Raw genomic sequence first — 16,976 nt, forward strand, 5'->3', positions numbered from 1 at the left:
GCGCTTCCCGCCGCGAGGGGCCTCGCCGGGCACCGGCACCCCGTGCCAGGGCCGCTCGCTGCCCACCCGGTTAGCTGCGAGAGCGGCCGTACGCAGCCCGTGCAGCGGGAGCTGCTACTTATCTCCCGCCGGTAACGCCGCGGTGCCCCGGTGCGTGCCCCGGGTGCCGGCCCCGAGGAGGCCTCGGGGCCTGCCGCAGCCCAGACCTTGGGCTGCTCGTGGGCCTCGCTGTCCCCCGGCTGCCGGGTGGTTTGGGTTCGAGACAACTCCTTCTAGGAAAAGAAGGAGTGTTCGCTGATCGTTCCAATTACACGGTTTCCCTCACGCTTCTCCGAGCACTTGTATGGGCAAAGCAAGGTGGAGCAGCAAACAGTGGTAAAGCAGTGGGAGCTTGCAATGTTTATTATGCTGAAGGCAGAGGCACTTGCTAAATGAGCAAGCTGCGGCCTCGGTCAAACCCTGTTGCGTATGTCGCTGTAAGAAAGTTTGCTCCTTAGTAGAGACTGTAATCTGAATATATGATGAGAGCCAATTAGGGTGAGCAGGTGGGTGGAATATGCAAAGCAATGAGATCATTTGAATCATTGCGATACGTGGTGATTGCAGTTCACCAGCTGTTTGAGCTCTAGCAGGAAATGTGACAAAAATGCAGAAGAGGAATTTCGAGGGTGGGGGGAAGGACATCAGTTTGGCTTTCCCATAATAAAAGGATGATCCACTGTGTCATGTGTGCAAAGAGATATTGTGGGCAGGGTATATACAGTGTAAAAATGTTACACAGTTATTGGCTAACATGCACAAAAGGAACAGTGAGGCTTTAATGAGCTGCTGGGCTAAGCACTCATCTGCTCCCTTCCCCTGCTAACACACCAGGCAGCTATGCAGACATCCGTCAGGAGGGGAAGGGTCAGCCTGTGCTGCTCAGAGTTGCTGAGTTGCTATATTCTGGCTCCCTAATTTTTTTTTTTTTTTTTCCTAGAACTTACACATTTTCATGTTTGCATTTTAACTCCTGCATACTTGCACTGCTGATGGTCTGTATCTCAAAAATGTTACCCACTCTGCAGCTCCACTTTTCTTATCTTGGCATGACTTTTCTGTGCAGCTTCTTAGAACATAGCAGCTACCTCAGAAGTCAGAGCCGAGGTCATGCAGCTGCACTGTATTCAGCATGGGCCTTGGATCCACACCAGCAGCTGAAGCCATGGGAAAAGGGCAGGGGAAGGTTATAGGGAGAGTGTTTTTCTTCAGAAGGAAGGCATCTGAAAAGATCTGCAAGTGACATGAGCTTTTAGGTGGGAATGTAAAGGCAGTGCGGAATATTTAATGAAAAACTGTGTGGGATGGGTTCTAAAGGGCTCGAAAAGTGAAAATGCAAAGTCATTTTCTGACATGAGAGAGCTGGTCATGATAGCCAGGAATACAGAAAGAAAGTGTGGTGAAATGAAAAAATTACCTTGTATGAAAATGGTGTGAACAGATGCTGGTGGAATCACGCAGCATTTTTCTGGATGGACTTGACAGGAAGAAGCGTAGCTAGTTGGTGGTGTGAGGTGATGGATTGGGTGTTACTGTAACTGGACAGATAGAAATTAAATGCAACCATGGATGGAGTGTTAAAATCGTCGCTCAAATGTTGCTCTTTTATATCATTACTAAAGCAGGTGCATTGGGAGGTAATGTGGCTGTATTTGCATTAGGAAGCTGCTTTTCCCATTTTTCAAGGGGGCAAAAATAGGTTAGCAGTGGTGTAACTTTAGACTGTACTACGTAGAAGCACATACGCTGCTCTGCTCTGAGTGGGATGGAAGGAATTTCTAGTAAAAACATATATACTGTGACCGTGCTGGAGGTTGTTGCTTTGTACTGTAGAAAGAGAAGTAGGATCTCGATGGGTTTTTTGTCATCAGCACACCCTCAGAATATGTTTCTCATTACATACTGCCTGAAGGCACCTGGACATTTTGCTGCGTGGATCCGAGGCTTGTATGCTGTTACTGTTTCCCTTGGTGGTGGGTTGAGCACCTTACAGTTGTAGAGGAAAGCACAGTTTGAGCAGTTTTTATTCCAATGGACAATATACAAATGAAGTTGTAAAGAGTGGATGGAATACAAAAGCAGTGTGGCTGCACTTGCACAAGCTGTAACTGCCAACCCAAGAGTTTGTGGAGAATAAGCTGCAATAAGGCCTTATAGCAGAAATTTGGCCATGATGGTTGCTAAAACCTTGACAAAATCTAGCCTGCCCGATCTGTTCTCCCTCTCTTTGTTTTTAATAGTGGTCTGCTGGGCTGCTGGTGGGTGGTCCTGGGGGTTTTAGTAGAGGAGCTGGAACTGGGTCCAGGCGCTCCCTGTGCACTGGGATTCATAAACTCTTGTACTGGGTGCGGGTTGTCTGTTGCTTCCAGTGATGAATGAGCACTGGGACCTGTGTTGTAACTGCCTGTTGTTCAGCTCCAGTATTTACTCTGCAGATTCATCACATGGATTAAGTGCAAGTTTTTCCTGGTACTTCTCTGAAGAATTTAATGAGTACTTAGCTTGTAACACATTGCTTTAGAAGCTATATGCTAACTTTTAGACAGGGGTTTATCCCTGCCTCTTGCAGGATTGAGGCAGTTTTTGAACAATTTTTTTTTATCTTGAGTGATATACCTGCAGAACACCTTGAAAGGCAAAGCATGATCATACTGAGTCCCAGGTGCATACACTCAGTGAGGGAGGAGGCAATTGCTGGCCTTGAAATGTTTGAACAAGTGAGTCCAATCTTAGTAGCTCTGGCAAGTCAAGGGACATTGGGTTCTAAAAGCAAAAATATCTCAGTTCTTATTCAGAGTCTTTATAAATATTGATTGAGGTTCAGAGCTTTGACATTAACAAATGAATAAAGATCACATCATTTGCACAGTCTTTTCCAGGTAGGGAATAAATGGTCTGCCAAGCAAGTCACTATGTGAAAGTACAGTTTTGTGTCATTTGTATTCTTTTTGTCTAGCCAAGAAGTGTTACAGTATATTTTGTGAGGGGTCCACAATGAAAAGAATACACTTATTAATGTATGGTTGCATGTTGGGGTTTTATATGTGCATCTATAATCTTGAAAACTTTCAGGTTTGTTAGCCAAGGCAATTGAATGCAAACTGCTGTGCTTGATGGGCTGCATGCAAGGTTACACAAGTTACAAGTTTTGGATCCTGATGGTGTAGATGTGCATTAGTGTTATCCTCTCTATAGTATTTTTGCTATTAAAAGACAGTCTATGGAATACTGATAAGTCTGTACAGGAGCTGAGTGACAACGTGGAGCCTTGTGTAGCAGTTTTCAATGTGCACAAGTCTGAGTAAATCTCAGACTCAAAATACCAGGTTCATTTTCCCTGTGGCTGCTCTAACAAAAATCTAACAGAGCTGTGTTCATTGGAATGTCATATGTTTGGTTGGAATCTCTGTTATGAGTTCCGGAATGAAACAGAAAGGAGGTGGATGGCTGGATGTGCTCATCCCTTCCTGACTGGATCAGCTGATCTTGGGGTTGATGAGAGATAAAGCAAGAGTATGCCTGAACTTGTGTCTGCCATGGCTTTTAACTTCCTGCCTTTGAGCTGCCAAGACTCGTGCTCTGTCAAGTTTTCTTTTAGTTCCAGATGAAGCATCTTGGATCTTCTGCTGCACAGCAAAGTATTTGTTGTTCTAAAAATCCCCATGTGTGTGCTTCTCTTGGCCCTGAGGGGCAGTTCTCCTGTGCAGTCAGTGAATACAGCAGGATTCACTTAGCAGCATGTGTTAATGGGAATGACCTATTGACAGAATAAATTATCCATTTGAACCTAAGATGTGGAAAATGCACTGATGCTTTTTAAATGTGATGTTTAAAGGAAAATTGTTAATTATATTCAGTGTCGTTGTTTTCATAAGCTGTCACGGCATTATGATAATTTGACACCTCTACAACTTACTTATAAATGTTTTGTGCATTTAGCTGTTGTTTTCTGCAGCTGCCTGGAAGGTCTCCATTAACAAAATGCAGTTTTCTGTTTGTCTTTATGACATCTAGAAAATGTAATTGCGTAAAGTGAAAAGAAAAGACCATTTGTATGGCCTGATCATCGTAGGTCATGAAACGAACACAGCCTAATAAAGCGTTGGCATGAAAGGCAAGGTTTACGTTTCTCTCCTTGCTCCTCCATGCGCTCATTTGTAGAATAGAAAATTATAAACAAGAACATTATTTAATCCTTGCCTCTAGCAGTTGTCTTTGTATGTGCTTTGTGCAGCTTTGGTTGAGAGAACGTGAATCCTAAGTCCCATTTTGACAGAGACTAGAATTTTCACATGATTGTGCGATCCTTCTGGTGCTCACCCTTTGTGTCTTGAGGTATTTCGATTTTTCTGTCTTTCTGGAAATGTAGGAAAAGGGTTAAAATGCAGCTCTGTAAGTCCAGGGACTAAGCAGAGCTTATTGATCCCCTCCTATTCACGTACACATTTGATGTGAGAATGCTGACCTAGAAGCACTGAGAGTTAGTTTATTAGTTTTGACATTGGGATTCGTTAGCTGTAATTCAATTAGAAGCACACTGATGGATGTGTTTGTATGCTGAGGCCGGCAGCTGTTTTAGGTTCAGAAACTCACAGTTCTAGTAGGAATATTGTTTTGTGCAATCTTACCCAAGATTTGTATTCCAAGACTAAAAGTGACATCACTCTTGATTTGGCTTTTAATAGATTTCTCAGTGTTTCCAATTATGTTTCTAACTAGAATAATGTCTTATTTCCCATGACAGTTTAAAAATAATGCAAGGTCTGTAAAAGAGAAACTATCAAGATGATTGAATAATGTTTTCTGTTTTGTTTGTTAGTTGGAAACTTTCTTCCATCTTAGTTGGATACATAGACCTGCTAGGCTACAGGAATAATTTTGGTGTTTACAGAAGGTTATGGTGCAGTGGTTGCTACGTTTTCTTCTGTCAGTGTGTCTTGGGGCTTTTCCCATTCTCACGCCAGCCCATAACCAGCCAGCTGGTTCCCTTTCTAGTGGGTAGACAGAACACCTCTCTGCCTATGTAAATGTTAGCTTTTCAGGTGTGAGATCTGCTGCTGTCTGTCCTACCCTTTCCCATCCAGGCAAAGCTCCTTCCCTTTGCACCTGAGGTAGGGTCTTTTGCAGCAGCATTGTTTCTTCAGGCCTAAAAATGTTTTTCTGCCACTTAGAACCAAGGTTTATGGCTAAAGGGGTGGATGTTTGAATAACTGACTCTGGAAGCCTGAGAGTCCTAGCTGAGAACATAGTTGTAAGTCAGCTAAAAATTCTCTGTAGGGGAAAGAATGTAAAAGAGATCTGGAACTGGTATTCAGTACTTGATGGATCTTGGTCTCTGAGGGAAAGACAGATCTAAACCTCTTGTGGTTGTGGGAGGGGGTTCAGCCAGTCTGGGATTGAGGCTACATCCAAAGTTATCTCCATGGCTGCCGGCTCAGAAAGCTCTGGGGTCCTAGATTCAAACAGTGAACTTACCTCTCTGTGCATAATTTATCATGGCTGAGTGCAACTACCACAAGAGCCTGCCCATGTTTTTGTGGAGCATGACTTAAGTCAAATCTCTGTGTGATATGCTGTTGCCACGTGTGTAATTACCTTTGGAGGTATGGGAGAAAGGCTAGGCGCTCAGGGGTATGAGAATGGATGGCTCTCCCTTTCTGTTGAGTACTTCTGACATGCTGCAGTGATGGAGGAGGTTAGAACAGTGCTAAAGCTGTGATGCTTGCCAGGAAAATCTGTGATTGCAGATAAATGCGTATTTGCGAGGTCAGAGTAGTGCTGCATTTTGTAGCATCACACATGAGGTTGAGAATATGTGGCAAGTTGTGTGTTCTGAGTCAGCCCCTGGAGTGGGTTGTCTGTCGCAGAAGGCTCAGGACCGCATTACTTTGTGTAAGGGCTCATTTTGTAATAAGGATACTACTTTTTTTTAAAGTAGTATAATCAGGAAGACACCAATTAATGATAGTAAAACTTCTTTGCCTTTTTAGAAAACCCTTTGCTGTCAAGTGGATTATGAAATTCATCTGTTTTAAAAAAGAAATCTCTGTAAAACTTGTCCCCTGTCTTCCATCCTCCTCCCAAAACTGAACCACATGGGATGCTTTTGAGGCTGGGGTTCCTCTCTGGCTTGATTTGCAGAGCAGCTGGAACAGATAAGGATGCTAAGGTGGAGAGGAAGTTGTGAACAAGGGTGGCAGGAGTGCTTTATGGAGGCTTTCCTTGTGTTGGATGCCACCTCAGAGTACAAAAGCAGAATTTGAAGTGCTTTGGTAGGCAGCAAATTAAACAGGTAAGAGAAGACTTTCAAATAGTTTCAGGAGCTTTTTGTCACCAGATGTCTTTGAGGCTTCACCAGCATCAAAAAAGACTGGGTACCTATTTGATATCAAGTATCACAATTCCTCCAATGAGATTAAAAATACCTAACTTTTCTAGAGGTAAACTGCATTGGTCTGGATCATGAATCAGTTTCTAATAGAGAAGAATTAAGAAAACTAATTATTCTGTTTCTGTCTGTGTGTTGTGGGCTTTTGCATGTCTTTGAAATGGGATATAGGACTAGATGGGTCCTTTGATCTGATTTCTTATCTGGTATAGTTACAAATGCCCCTACTTACAGCTTGTGAGAGACTGTTAGTATTTCAGTGCGCTGAAAAAGTCTTTCATGGTTGAGGCAGGCCAGATATGCCTTGAAGAAAAGATCAAGTTTTCTGAGCCTTTTTTGTCTGTTCTTACCTTCAGGGTATACAGCATGGCCCAAACGGAGAAAAAAGGTGGGCTGCTCCGGAAATCTTCAGCCTCCAAGAAGCCATTGAAAGAGAAAGTGGTGTTGATGTATGATGAAATTTTCACGGTAAGAAGTTGAACATCTTTCTAAAGCGTTGTGTTAAATTTTCTTGGTTTAGTTTATGCCGAGGGTTTTTTTCAGTGCATTTCTCTCCTCAAGGTAAGGCCTGCACAGTGAAGGCACATGCTCCAGCCTCTCCTACTGTCATGCAGAGCTCTGTATTCTGCTCTCTTCCAAAATGTCTCCTTGTCCTGTTGGTACCAGAACCGTACCATCTGTGGGAAGTCATGGCTTTCCCAGTATTTCTCACAAAACAATTCAGAACATAAACAGAGGCATCCCAATTGAGAGCTACTTCTGTTGGTCCTTCTTTTTTTGGGAATCTGTGTAGCCAGAATTCTGCACTGTGAGACCGCTTGGTCATCCAGCGAGTGATACTGACTCTGAGTGACCCATGATATAGACATTCTGTAAATTCTGCCTGAATAATTTATTTGCCCTCATGCCTGTTCCTTTTCCTTTCAGACAGAGGATCCCAGTAAATGCAACCCTAGGTTTTGGGAGGAGCTATTTCTGATGAAGGTAACAGAACGTGAACATCCTGTTGCTGTTCTGCCTATGAAGTGGCAGACTGTCAGTGCAAGGACTTCTGTTTCTAAGGTGTTGGTGATGTGTAATGTGCATGAACTGCTTCTTAACCTGACAGGTCAACCTGGAGTACCTAGAAGGCAAGCTGGAGGCTCTGGATGGGGAAGAATTAATGAAGATAAAAGATAACATCAACTGCTTGTTTCAGCACTGCATCCAGGCCCTGGGTGAGGAGCACCCAATCAGAGTGGTGAACGCATTACAGGTACCACACTGGGAGACAGGGAAGGCTCTCTTCTGCTTCTGATGAGACAATATGTTTGTTGCTGGTATCAAGCACCTTGTGCTTGTTTCTTTGCTACTGAGAAGAAGTAATGTCTAAGGGGCAGTTGCTACTTACTGTCTGTGGAGGTTCCAAACGTTCATAGTCTCCTTACTCTTGGCAGAGCAATAGAGGGTTTCAGAATTCAAGAGGGTCTGATGGTGGAGGATGAAGTGGATGGCAGTGAGGAGACAAAGGGGCTTGTTCACATTGCAGGCTGTCAGTTTGGGGTCTCAGAAGGCTGTGACCTTTGTGTTTTAGGCTGTGTAGCTTTTGTGTTTTACTTTCTCCTCTTCTCCCTCATTTCAGCTGCCTTCTTCAATTTCCACATGGGTCAAAATGAAATAAAGCTCTGGAGAAGTTAGTGTGAAATTTACGCAGGATATTGCCCCACCTGGACACTTCCTAACTGGAAGCTGTGAAGAATTATCACCCGGAATTAATAGCCATTTTTGTGCAAGTTGTTCCTTACCAAGGCTCTGCTGTTCCATATCTTGTATGGGAGACTCCCCTCCTCAGTCTCAATATTTGATGTTACTAGTTCACAAGCTGATTCTTACCGTTTGGTGAATGCATTTGCTTATCTTAGCTTTAGGAGTACAGGATATGAAATTCAGGTTTGGAGAAGTCATCTGTAGGAGACATTGGAGCAGCAGTGAGCTGGGAAAAGTTGATTTAAAACAGAATATTTACATCTCTGACGTACAATCTTGCATTGTTTTATTGTTATTTTTAGAATTAGTTTGAAAGGGTTCTATTAAAGTTTTAGTTATAGCTATATAGACAGCTTAGACCAGCCCCAAATTGCTAAACTTGTATCCAGACTCTTGGAAGAAGTTAGGGCAGGTCACAAGAATCCTGCCATTTGCATGTAAATAGGAACCAGGTAACACATCCTGAGCTCAAACTGGGACAATGTTCCCTTAATCAGACTGTGTTTATGTGGAAAATGATCCCAAAGCCAAAACTTATTTAAGCAATCATTTTTTGAGAATGAGCATGGTGACCAAAGGTTTGTTTAGCCCAATATCTGTTTCTGTCAGTAACCAAAAAAAGGATGTCTACCTTACCTTTTTGCTTCTGTATGCTTCTAGAGGTCTGCTAATTCCATCAGGTCTGTTTTGTCTCCAGCTTTATCTGAAACTAATTACTTCTCACTGGTGAACTTAAGCTGGAATCTAAAACTGCATTAGTTACATTCCTGCTCATTCCCCTCTTCACTGGCCTGAGAGGTGCCTGATGACAAAAGTCACCCCAGACATTTCCCTCTCTTAGGACAAATTAGTCATTTGCTGCCCATAAATTTTCCAGAGAGTCTGCTGGAAGCATAGTGTGCTGATACCTGTGTATTAGCAGTGATCTTCAAGAACTTGGTATGAAGCAGTAATTAAGCTGCCTAATAGACTTGGAGCCAATTTGTTTTGTTTTGTTTGATGGGGAGCTTGGTTCTTGTTGTTGACAAAGACACAGTTTATTGGTCTGACTTGGTATAGCAGTGTGGTCGCCAAACAGAAATTTGTGCTCAAACAAGAAAAATAGGGACAAATACATTCTTCTCCAATTTTTAATGAGTTGTCATCATCCAAGATCCTCTTTAGAAATGACAGGGCTGGAGGAAAGGTCAGACAAAATGTGTGGCTTCCAGGCTGGTGGTATTAATTTCAGTATCTGCCAGTGCTAGGAGATGGTCATGCAATGGGTTTTGCTGTTGAGTTGGAGGTGTTGCCTTACATCTCACCTTCTGTTTTTTCCCTTTGCAGACTTTGTGTGCATTAATTCGAGGTGTCCATCAGAAGAACAAATCCACTTCTGGGTTTGACATCATCAACATGCTTGTGGGTTTTGATAAGGCAGAGCTGTGTATGAAGGTGAGGCCCTGGCAATGTAGAGGGAGCAGTTTGCACAGCAGCTGTGTTGCAAGGGCAGTGAGTTGCAGACAGGAGTGTCTACCAGGCAGCAGCTTTGCGGGGAAATATTTGAGCCACTTACTAAAAATAGCTCTCCTGTACCTGACAGTAGCACAGACATTTGGGGTCCCTGGGTTGGTTTGTAATGGAGCACTTTCTTTTCCTTTAGTTCCACACTGTGCAGTCACTGTGGTTTAGAGACCTTAAAGCTAGAAAAGGCTGTCACAGGCGATTACTACATAGTATTGAACTTCATACCTTGTGCTTAATCTTTATCTGATAGTCATACCCTGTGTTCTCACATTCCATCAGCACATGTACTTTTTTAAACTTACTTGATGCTCTTCACTGTAAAAATGTTGAGTTTGGGAAATGACAAAGTAACCAGTGATAAAGCTGAATTATTGTTGTATCTTTTTCTTCTCTGTAAAAATTGTAGTCCATTTGGGGAAAACATTAAGTACTAATTTGCCTATCAGATTTCTAATCATAATTGATATATGTATTGTTAACTGGAGGTGTGCTGCTTCATCTAGAGAAAACTCATGGGAAATGTTATGATGTTATGCCAGTAGTCATTAAACTGTAGTTAACACAAAACAGTGTTGAGAAGTGATAGTATGACTATGGCCTGTGTAGAAGTAGTAAGGGCTCAATTATTGACTTTGGAATAACATGGCTTTATATTGGTGCTCTTCTTGAATCTTCCAGAAAGCTTTTTATAAAAATATTTCAAGTAATTTAAAATACTGCTTTTGAATAATGTGACTATGGTTCTTTAGAATCTGATGGAGAGCTTGGACTCCCTCCTCTGTGCAGAAGGTTCTGAAAGCCTCAAAAGCCTGTGTCTGAAGCTACTTCTCTGCTTGGTGACAGTAAGTACTTAAAAGTTGTATAATAACTTAAGGGCTTATATGAGCCACATCTGAGGGATGGAACTGTTTCAAAACTTGAGCAGAATGCTGCAGTGTGAAGCTTAAGAAGGGGAAAGAAATTGTGAATGAGAACAAGGGCCAGTCCAGAATACGCATGATGGTTCTAACCAAGATGCCAACGCAGACTAGCAGGCGCTTTTCATCCTGTGAGATGGGTGCAAACTGGGGCCAAAGGGGAGAGGCAGGAGGAACTGTCAGTTGGATTCACAGGTGTGGGTTTTTTAAAGAAAAAAGATATTTAAGAAGTCTCAGATAAATGGAAAGAAAGGGAGAAGGGTTGAGGAAAGACAAAAAGTGTGGAGTAGACCAGAATGGTGAGGATGTGAAGAATGAGGAGGTTGTAATAAATGGCCACTCATCAGCTCTTGGAGATGGTCAACTGTGACCTATTTTGACTGTGATAAGAGAAAATTGGGAGTGGGGGAGGTCTTCACTGCCCTCTTCATGATAAGATCTTGGTGGAGCATATGTGGCCTGTTTTTCATTCTCTGCCTCCTTTTTCACTCTCAGCCTGCAACAGCTGATGGCTGTTGTCATTCATGCAGCTGTGTAAAATACCAGCGTGTGGAGGAACAGGGAGCTCTGTCTGTGGGTGGTGCTTGGCAGAGAGAGGGCAGGCAGGACGGATTTCTTTCACTTCATGTCTAGCTCTACTGCTAGTCACACCTTGACTTGCTAAGTGTGAGATTCTGGGTAAATGTGTCCATCTGGGAGCAGAACTCTCCTGTTCCCAGTGTGTGCCAGAGGCAGCTACAGCATGGGTGGAGGCTTTGGGTGAGATTTTAAAACTTGTATTTGTACTCAGGTGACAGATAACATTAGCCAGAACACCATCCTGGAGTATGTGATGATTAACAGCATATTTGAAGCTATTTTACAGGTAAGGGTTCTTCCTTCTACTGCGGGTGCTCTTCCATAGTGAGAACTTTCAGTAATGTGTTTGCTTTTCAGCTTTTTCAGTGCAGTGTAGTTCACTGGCACTGTTGTTGCTTTTATTCATAGCTCAGTCATATATATATATTTTGTAATGTTCTCTCCCCTTTAGTCTGCTGTTTTTAGTCACTACTGACTATTTAAAGTATTTTCACTTGAAACATTTATGTACAGTTAGAATCTGAACAGATTTCTGGGCTAATTTCACACAGAATTCCTGTATTGGAGAAACTTTTTTTCAAAAGGCAGTGAGGATATATCAAGTTTTTTTCTGCTCTTGGGTAAATTATACTTTTTTCAGTGGAACTGAGCCTTGGAGAAACCCAGAACACTTGCAGAGGTAATGCTGGTGATTCACTGAGATACTGTCCAATCCTGTTGAGAAACATACATGCCCTTTATGCCCTGAAAGCCTACGTGCATCCTTTCTATGATAAATAAGCTTCTCTGTGTGCAGAACTCCCCTGAGGCACTGACACTCCCTTCACCCTAAATATCGTCTTTCAGATAGGACATAATTTGCTCTTGCACATACATTTCATGATTCTGCTCTGTCTGAGTCACTGCAAGCTTCCTGAAGCAGGCTTGAACAGAACAGTGTGACTGTTTATTCCAGATCCTGTCCAGCCCTCTCAGTCGCAGGGAACATGGATATGATGCTGTTGTCCTTCTGGCCTTGCTGGTCAACTACAGAAAGTATGAGGTAGGTGTTCTGGGTAGCAGAAACATCACTTCTCTCTACTTTATTAATTTAGAGTGGCCTCTGGATTATGAAGGCAGCACACAGTGCAGTTTTTAGCAGTGCACACTGTAGCATCAGGATGTCAGCACAGAGCTGCAGAAGCTTTGCAAGGCAGCCCTGTTATGCTCCCTGTGTCTGTCTCTGATGTATGTGTATAATCAAATGTGTATGATATTCCTACAGCTTGTTCCATGCCAGCATGAAAGAAACTACCTGGGGAATTTGCATTTCCTTTGTGGAAATAGTCTGAGGAAGGTCCTTTTGGAAGAGTTACTGTTGTGCCAAACCAGATGTCTGCCTCTGTGTGTGTGTGTGTGTGTGTGGTTATACATAATCTCCAAAATAAAATGAGCTGTCAGTCATCCTGGGCTTCAGACTGAATTTGTGATTCAGAACCCGACTAGCTGGCTGAAAGAGTACAGATCCCCAGAAGAGATGGTGAAGCTGTGACCAAAGAATGAACTGAAACGTCACAGCTAGTATTTCCAAGAGAAGTTTCTCTCTGTCTCTTTGATGGATTCCTCTTTGAGGAACTTTATTCATCATCGTCTTTATGTTTATGGTGTATTCCTATTTTTTTTCCATTACTCATCAGCTTGAAAAACATTTTGAATGTCAGAATAACCTAATGTTGGCTTTTCTTTGTATGAGGCATGATGCTTTAATGATCAGGATTTTTTTTCTTTATAAATAGGAATATCTTAGTGTACTTCAGTAGGCAGAAAAGAGGAAAGTTCTGGAATACCCCTGCTTTAACAGAATTACTAGGAGGGAACAGGTTTCAAAACCTACCTGGTTTTATAATAGGTCTTGTTCTGAATTATGAATAGACCTAGAGAACATGCAAGGACAGGAGCTACACTTGGTGTCAAAGTAATGCCTGTTAATTTCTCATTCCTGTCAATGATGTCAGAATCATGAATTGCAGGTTCTGTTCAGCATTCTGTGCTGTGGTAGCATGGAACAGGAACATGGAGTTTGATTTTAATATACGGCTATGACGGAAAACTGTTGGGAATTATGTAAGTAGGGTTACTTAGGAGAGCAGACTGGGAAGACCAGAGGTCTCATTGCAACATTCAGACAAATGGTGGAGAGCTGTGTAATCCCATCCCTGAGGCATGGATTGCTGTGGACTGTAGTTTATGTCCTTAGTAAGGTAGGATGCTGTGAGTGCACATTGTCCTTGGCTCTTTGCAGTGGCTTTCTGGGGAGTACTGAGTTGGGGTCGAGTGCTTTGGAGAACACTGTCTGAGGCATCTTGAAACTGGGCACTCAGAGGAAGGTGTGCTGATGTTTGAAAAGTGCAATCCATACAACCCAACTGAAGCAGATATGTAGCAAGGGGAACTTCAGCTTGAGCAGCTCCTCTGGCAAGGCTGAAAGCTACTCCCACAAAGGTTTGATGGGACAACTGCCCAACACTGCCCTTTGTAGCAGCGCTACAAGCCAAGCCTGTAGTAATGCAGCCACAAACTTTGTCCTTGAGTAGCTGCTTTCATTTGCTGTTCTCTGGCCCTTAGAGTCAATATGGTGGTTGTCTGGTTGTCAGTGGATTGTAGCACACTTGCATGCCACAGGTGCTCTGGAGTTCTCTTTTTAGTTAACTGGCACAGCTGAAAGGTTCTCTTTCAGTCTGAACTCCATTGGTTGCTAAGTTGTGTTTCCAGCTGCTTAAGAAAATCTAATAAGGCTCAAAATTCATTAGCTGACTATGATTTTGTGTCTGGTTTTAGTGTAAATACCAGTGAGTTTTGCATCAGGATGTTCTTTCATAGTTTTGGGACATGAATTTTGTAATCTTCTCCCAAATTCTGTGGAGAGTATCTCTTCATGTTGTCATTACCAATGTTGCTGAGATATTGGCTTGCTTATTAATTTCTGTTCTCAGGATTTACATGTCTTTACTTGGAACATATAAAGGGATGCCCCTGACTGAAATCCTAATAATTTTCAGAAGTTGTTCCAACTATATACTTACTCAAGCCTTCAGCTATATTTTATGCTTTTTTTTTTTTTAATACTAGTCCTGATTTCAGAGAAAATACTTCTGCATTGATACCATGAGAAAGAAAATACTGTGAGAAAAACTATTTATTTGATCACTTTCCCAGTGTTTTAAGGGATGGCTGATAGGATAGCAAGTTAAAACATAAAATCAGGTAGTGACTTTTAAATACTTACTCTTTGATAATGTTTAGGCAGAAGTTTATTTGCCTCATGTTCAACCTGCTAGAACTGCATGTTGTGTCTTTTCTTAGAGCTGAAAGAAATCAGTTAAAATGTGGGGTTTTCCCTTTGTGTGCTTGTGTGGCAGCATATAATGTATCCCACAGCCCTCCGTGTCCAGTTTTGTGCACTTGCCTCTCCTTGATACAGATAACTACAGGTGCTGAAGAGATACAACTTAGGAGAATCACAAGGTTCATGTGTTTTGTTTTTTTTTTTCCAGAGATCTTGCATAACTCAAATTATTTTTTAAAAAAATCTCTTTAACAAAAAAAGTAATTACTCAAGCTCCAATTCCCTGAAAAATTACCTGCCTGCAGATGAGACTTTTCTTCTGTGTCTTGATTCAAAATCAGCTTTTTTAGTTTTGCACTGACACATATAAACGAGGAAAAATGTGCATTGCTAATCTAAAATGCTTCCTACATTATTAGCATTTGTCTTTGTAGATGGAGCCTGCGTGCTTTCTTCAGCTAAGTTCAAGGCATTTATATTCTCCAGAGACTTCCAGCTCTTAGTGGTCTAAACAAAGTGTTGATCTCTAACCCAGCAGCAGATGAGTCTGTAACGTTGTCCTGCCTTCCTGGGTGCTGCTTTAAGCAGTCTTTGCAAGGTGTTGCAGAAGGGAGATAGCAGAGCACTAATGCTCCATCCCAGCGTCACTGCCTGTTCCCGCTGCAAAGCTGCGTGTGTGTCACAGATAACAGGCTTGCAGGACAGCTGCTCCACTTTCCAGACTGACAGATGAGCTGGTGGAGGGACAGAAACTCCCTCTCTTCCCAATAAAATCAGGGGACTGCCTGGCTGAGCCAGTAAGGAGGTGTCCCAGGCATAGCAGTCTTAGCATGTGTTGTGACTCTGCTTCTTTGTGTGTGTTCTGTTTTATGGGAAAGAACAGAGATTCTTCCCAGGTGGTTGGGTAAACTGGGAAACATAATAGTGACTTTTTTTCCCCGAAGGCGGAACTTAAAACCATTTTTCTTTCTTCCTTCTTCCCCTACCCTGAGCAGTCAGTGAATCCCTACATTGTGAAGCTCTCCATTGTGGATGATGAGGCCACGCTCAATGTGAGTACTTGGCTTGATTCCTCTGTGCTGCTGGGGATGCTCTCTCATGTAGGGTGTAGGGTAATGAATGCAAACATGGTGTATGGTAGAAATCAGGTCTCAGAACAGTGCTGCTCTAAGGAACACCAGTACAGTGCTTGTTCAGCCCTAACTGTGCTCTTGCAGTAGGTTAGGCAGCTCACGATTTGGACAGTTTGATCACCAGTTAAATGGTGGGGGTGGTTAAAAAGCTACGTAGCAAGGAACATGCTAAAGTTGATCTATTATGCATTCATGAACTGTCTGTACACTATTTTCTGTCATGTGCCAAAGAGGCACAGGATGGTTTATGCCAAAGGGGGTCTCATTTCCAGTGCTGTGTCACTTGATTTTACCAGTCCACAAGTCAATTCTTGTAACTCAGTGGAAGCTTGTATCTATCTAAGAGTATCAAGAGTCCTGCAACATATTTTGGATTGTAGCCACAGTGAGTTTTTTACCCAGGCCTGGATAAAAACTGGCAGCAGACTGAGTTATGTGAGTTCTGGACTTGGAAGCTGCTCTTTAGGCCTGAAGTAAAAAATAAGGTCCATGCTAAATAAAGAATGAGAACTGTTATTCTGACTTAATTAAATTGGCTTGACAGAAAGGATGTGTAGTAGTTTTGTGATGGTGGAGGCTGTTTGTGAGAACTCAAAGGTTATTAGTGTCTATGACTCTTGTTTTGAGTTTTTGGATGTCCTTCCTCTGACATCAACTTCCTTCTAAATTTCTTGATGCTTTACTTAGGCTTCTTGAGTGAGAGCTCTATCTGGAGGTCCAAGGAAAGTAAAGGTTCTCTGTTGAACTTAGTAATTAGATAAATAACTTTAAATTGTTGTCTGCGTTTTTGTATTATAATATTGTATCATAGCACTTCTTAATAGTTCAAACAGCTTTAAGGGAAATTCTGCATAGCATGCTAGATTATCTGGGGGGGGCACAGCATTGCTATGTGTGGTCAGTGTGTGATTTTCTCCCTTGAGATTTTAATGTGAAGTTTTTTTTAATGCTTTTTTTTCAGGGAATGGGACTTGTAATTGCCCAGGCTTTATCAGAATATAACAGGTAAAACCTGATTGTGTCTTGTTTATCAATACACTATTGTTGCTAAACATTTTCACAAACTTTTTTTTTTTGGTGTTAAAGCACTTGTTTATCACCTAACAGCCTTGATGCACCTGGGAGAGGCAGGGAATAATCTTATGCTTTGAGGTACTTTGGTTCAGTTGATGCTGTCCCTGCAAGTCTCAATGCATCTGTATCAGCTGGGCTGATGGGCTTCAGGAGAGATCTTGCTGTAGTGGAGGATATCCATTGTATGTTTTTACTGTCATGGATTTTACCTCTGTATGAACTTTGTGTAAAATCTTAGTCACAAGCGAAAAGATAATAATTTGCTGAGA

At 42.2% G+C, this 16,976-nt stretch overlaps 1 protein-coding gene across 1 annotated transcript in view; it reads left to right on the forward strand.

Moving 5' to 3' along the window:
- Positions 1-257: 257 nt before the first annotated feature.
- The window catches only part of LOC121673102 (armadillo-like helical domain-containing protein 3), a 124,425-nt gene continuing 107,706 nt past the window's right edge, over positions 258-16,976 (forward strand). The window contains exons 1-10 of the mRNA XM_042046153.1: positions 258-375; positions 6,784-6,895; positions 7,355-7,411; positions 7,536-7,682; positions 9,500-9,607; positions 10,429-10,521; positions 11,387-11,461; positions 12,131-12,217; positions 15,496-15,552; positions 16,595-16,638. Of these exons, the coding sequence (XP_041902087.1) occupies positions 344-375; positions 6,784-6,895; positions 7,355-7,411; positions 7,536-7,682; positions 9,500-9,607; positions 10,429-10,521; positions 11,387-11,461; positions 12,131-12,217; positions 15,496-15,552; positions 16,595-16,638 (812 nt within the window). The 5' untranslated portion in view covers positions 258-343. The remainder of the gene's footprint in view (positions 376-6,783; positions 6,896-7,354; positions 7,412-7,535; positions 7,683-9,499; positions 9,608-10,428; positions 10,522-11,386; positions 11,462-12,130; positions 12,218-15,495; positions 15,553-16,594; positions 16,639-16,976) is intronic.

The sequence above is a fragment of the Corvus kubaryi genome, unplaced genomic scaffold (assembly GCF_017639235.1).
Source record: "Corvus kubaryi isolate FWS band 111438036 unplaced genomic scaffold, C.kubaryi_AGA036_p1.0 65196, whole genome shotgun sequence".
Lineage (NCBI taxonomy): Eukaryota > Metazoa > Chordata > Aves > Passeriformes > Corvidae > Corvus > Corvus kubaryi.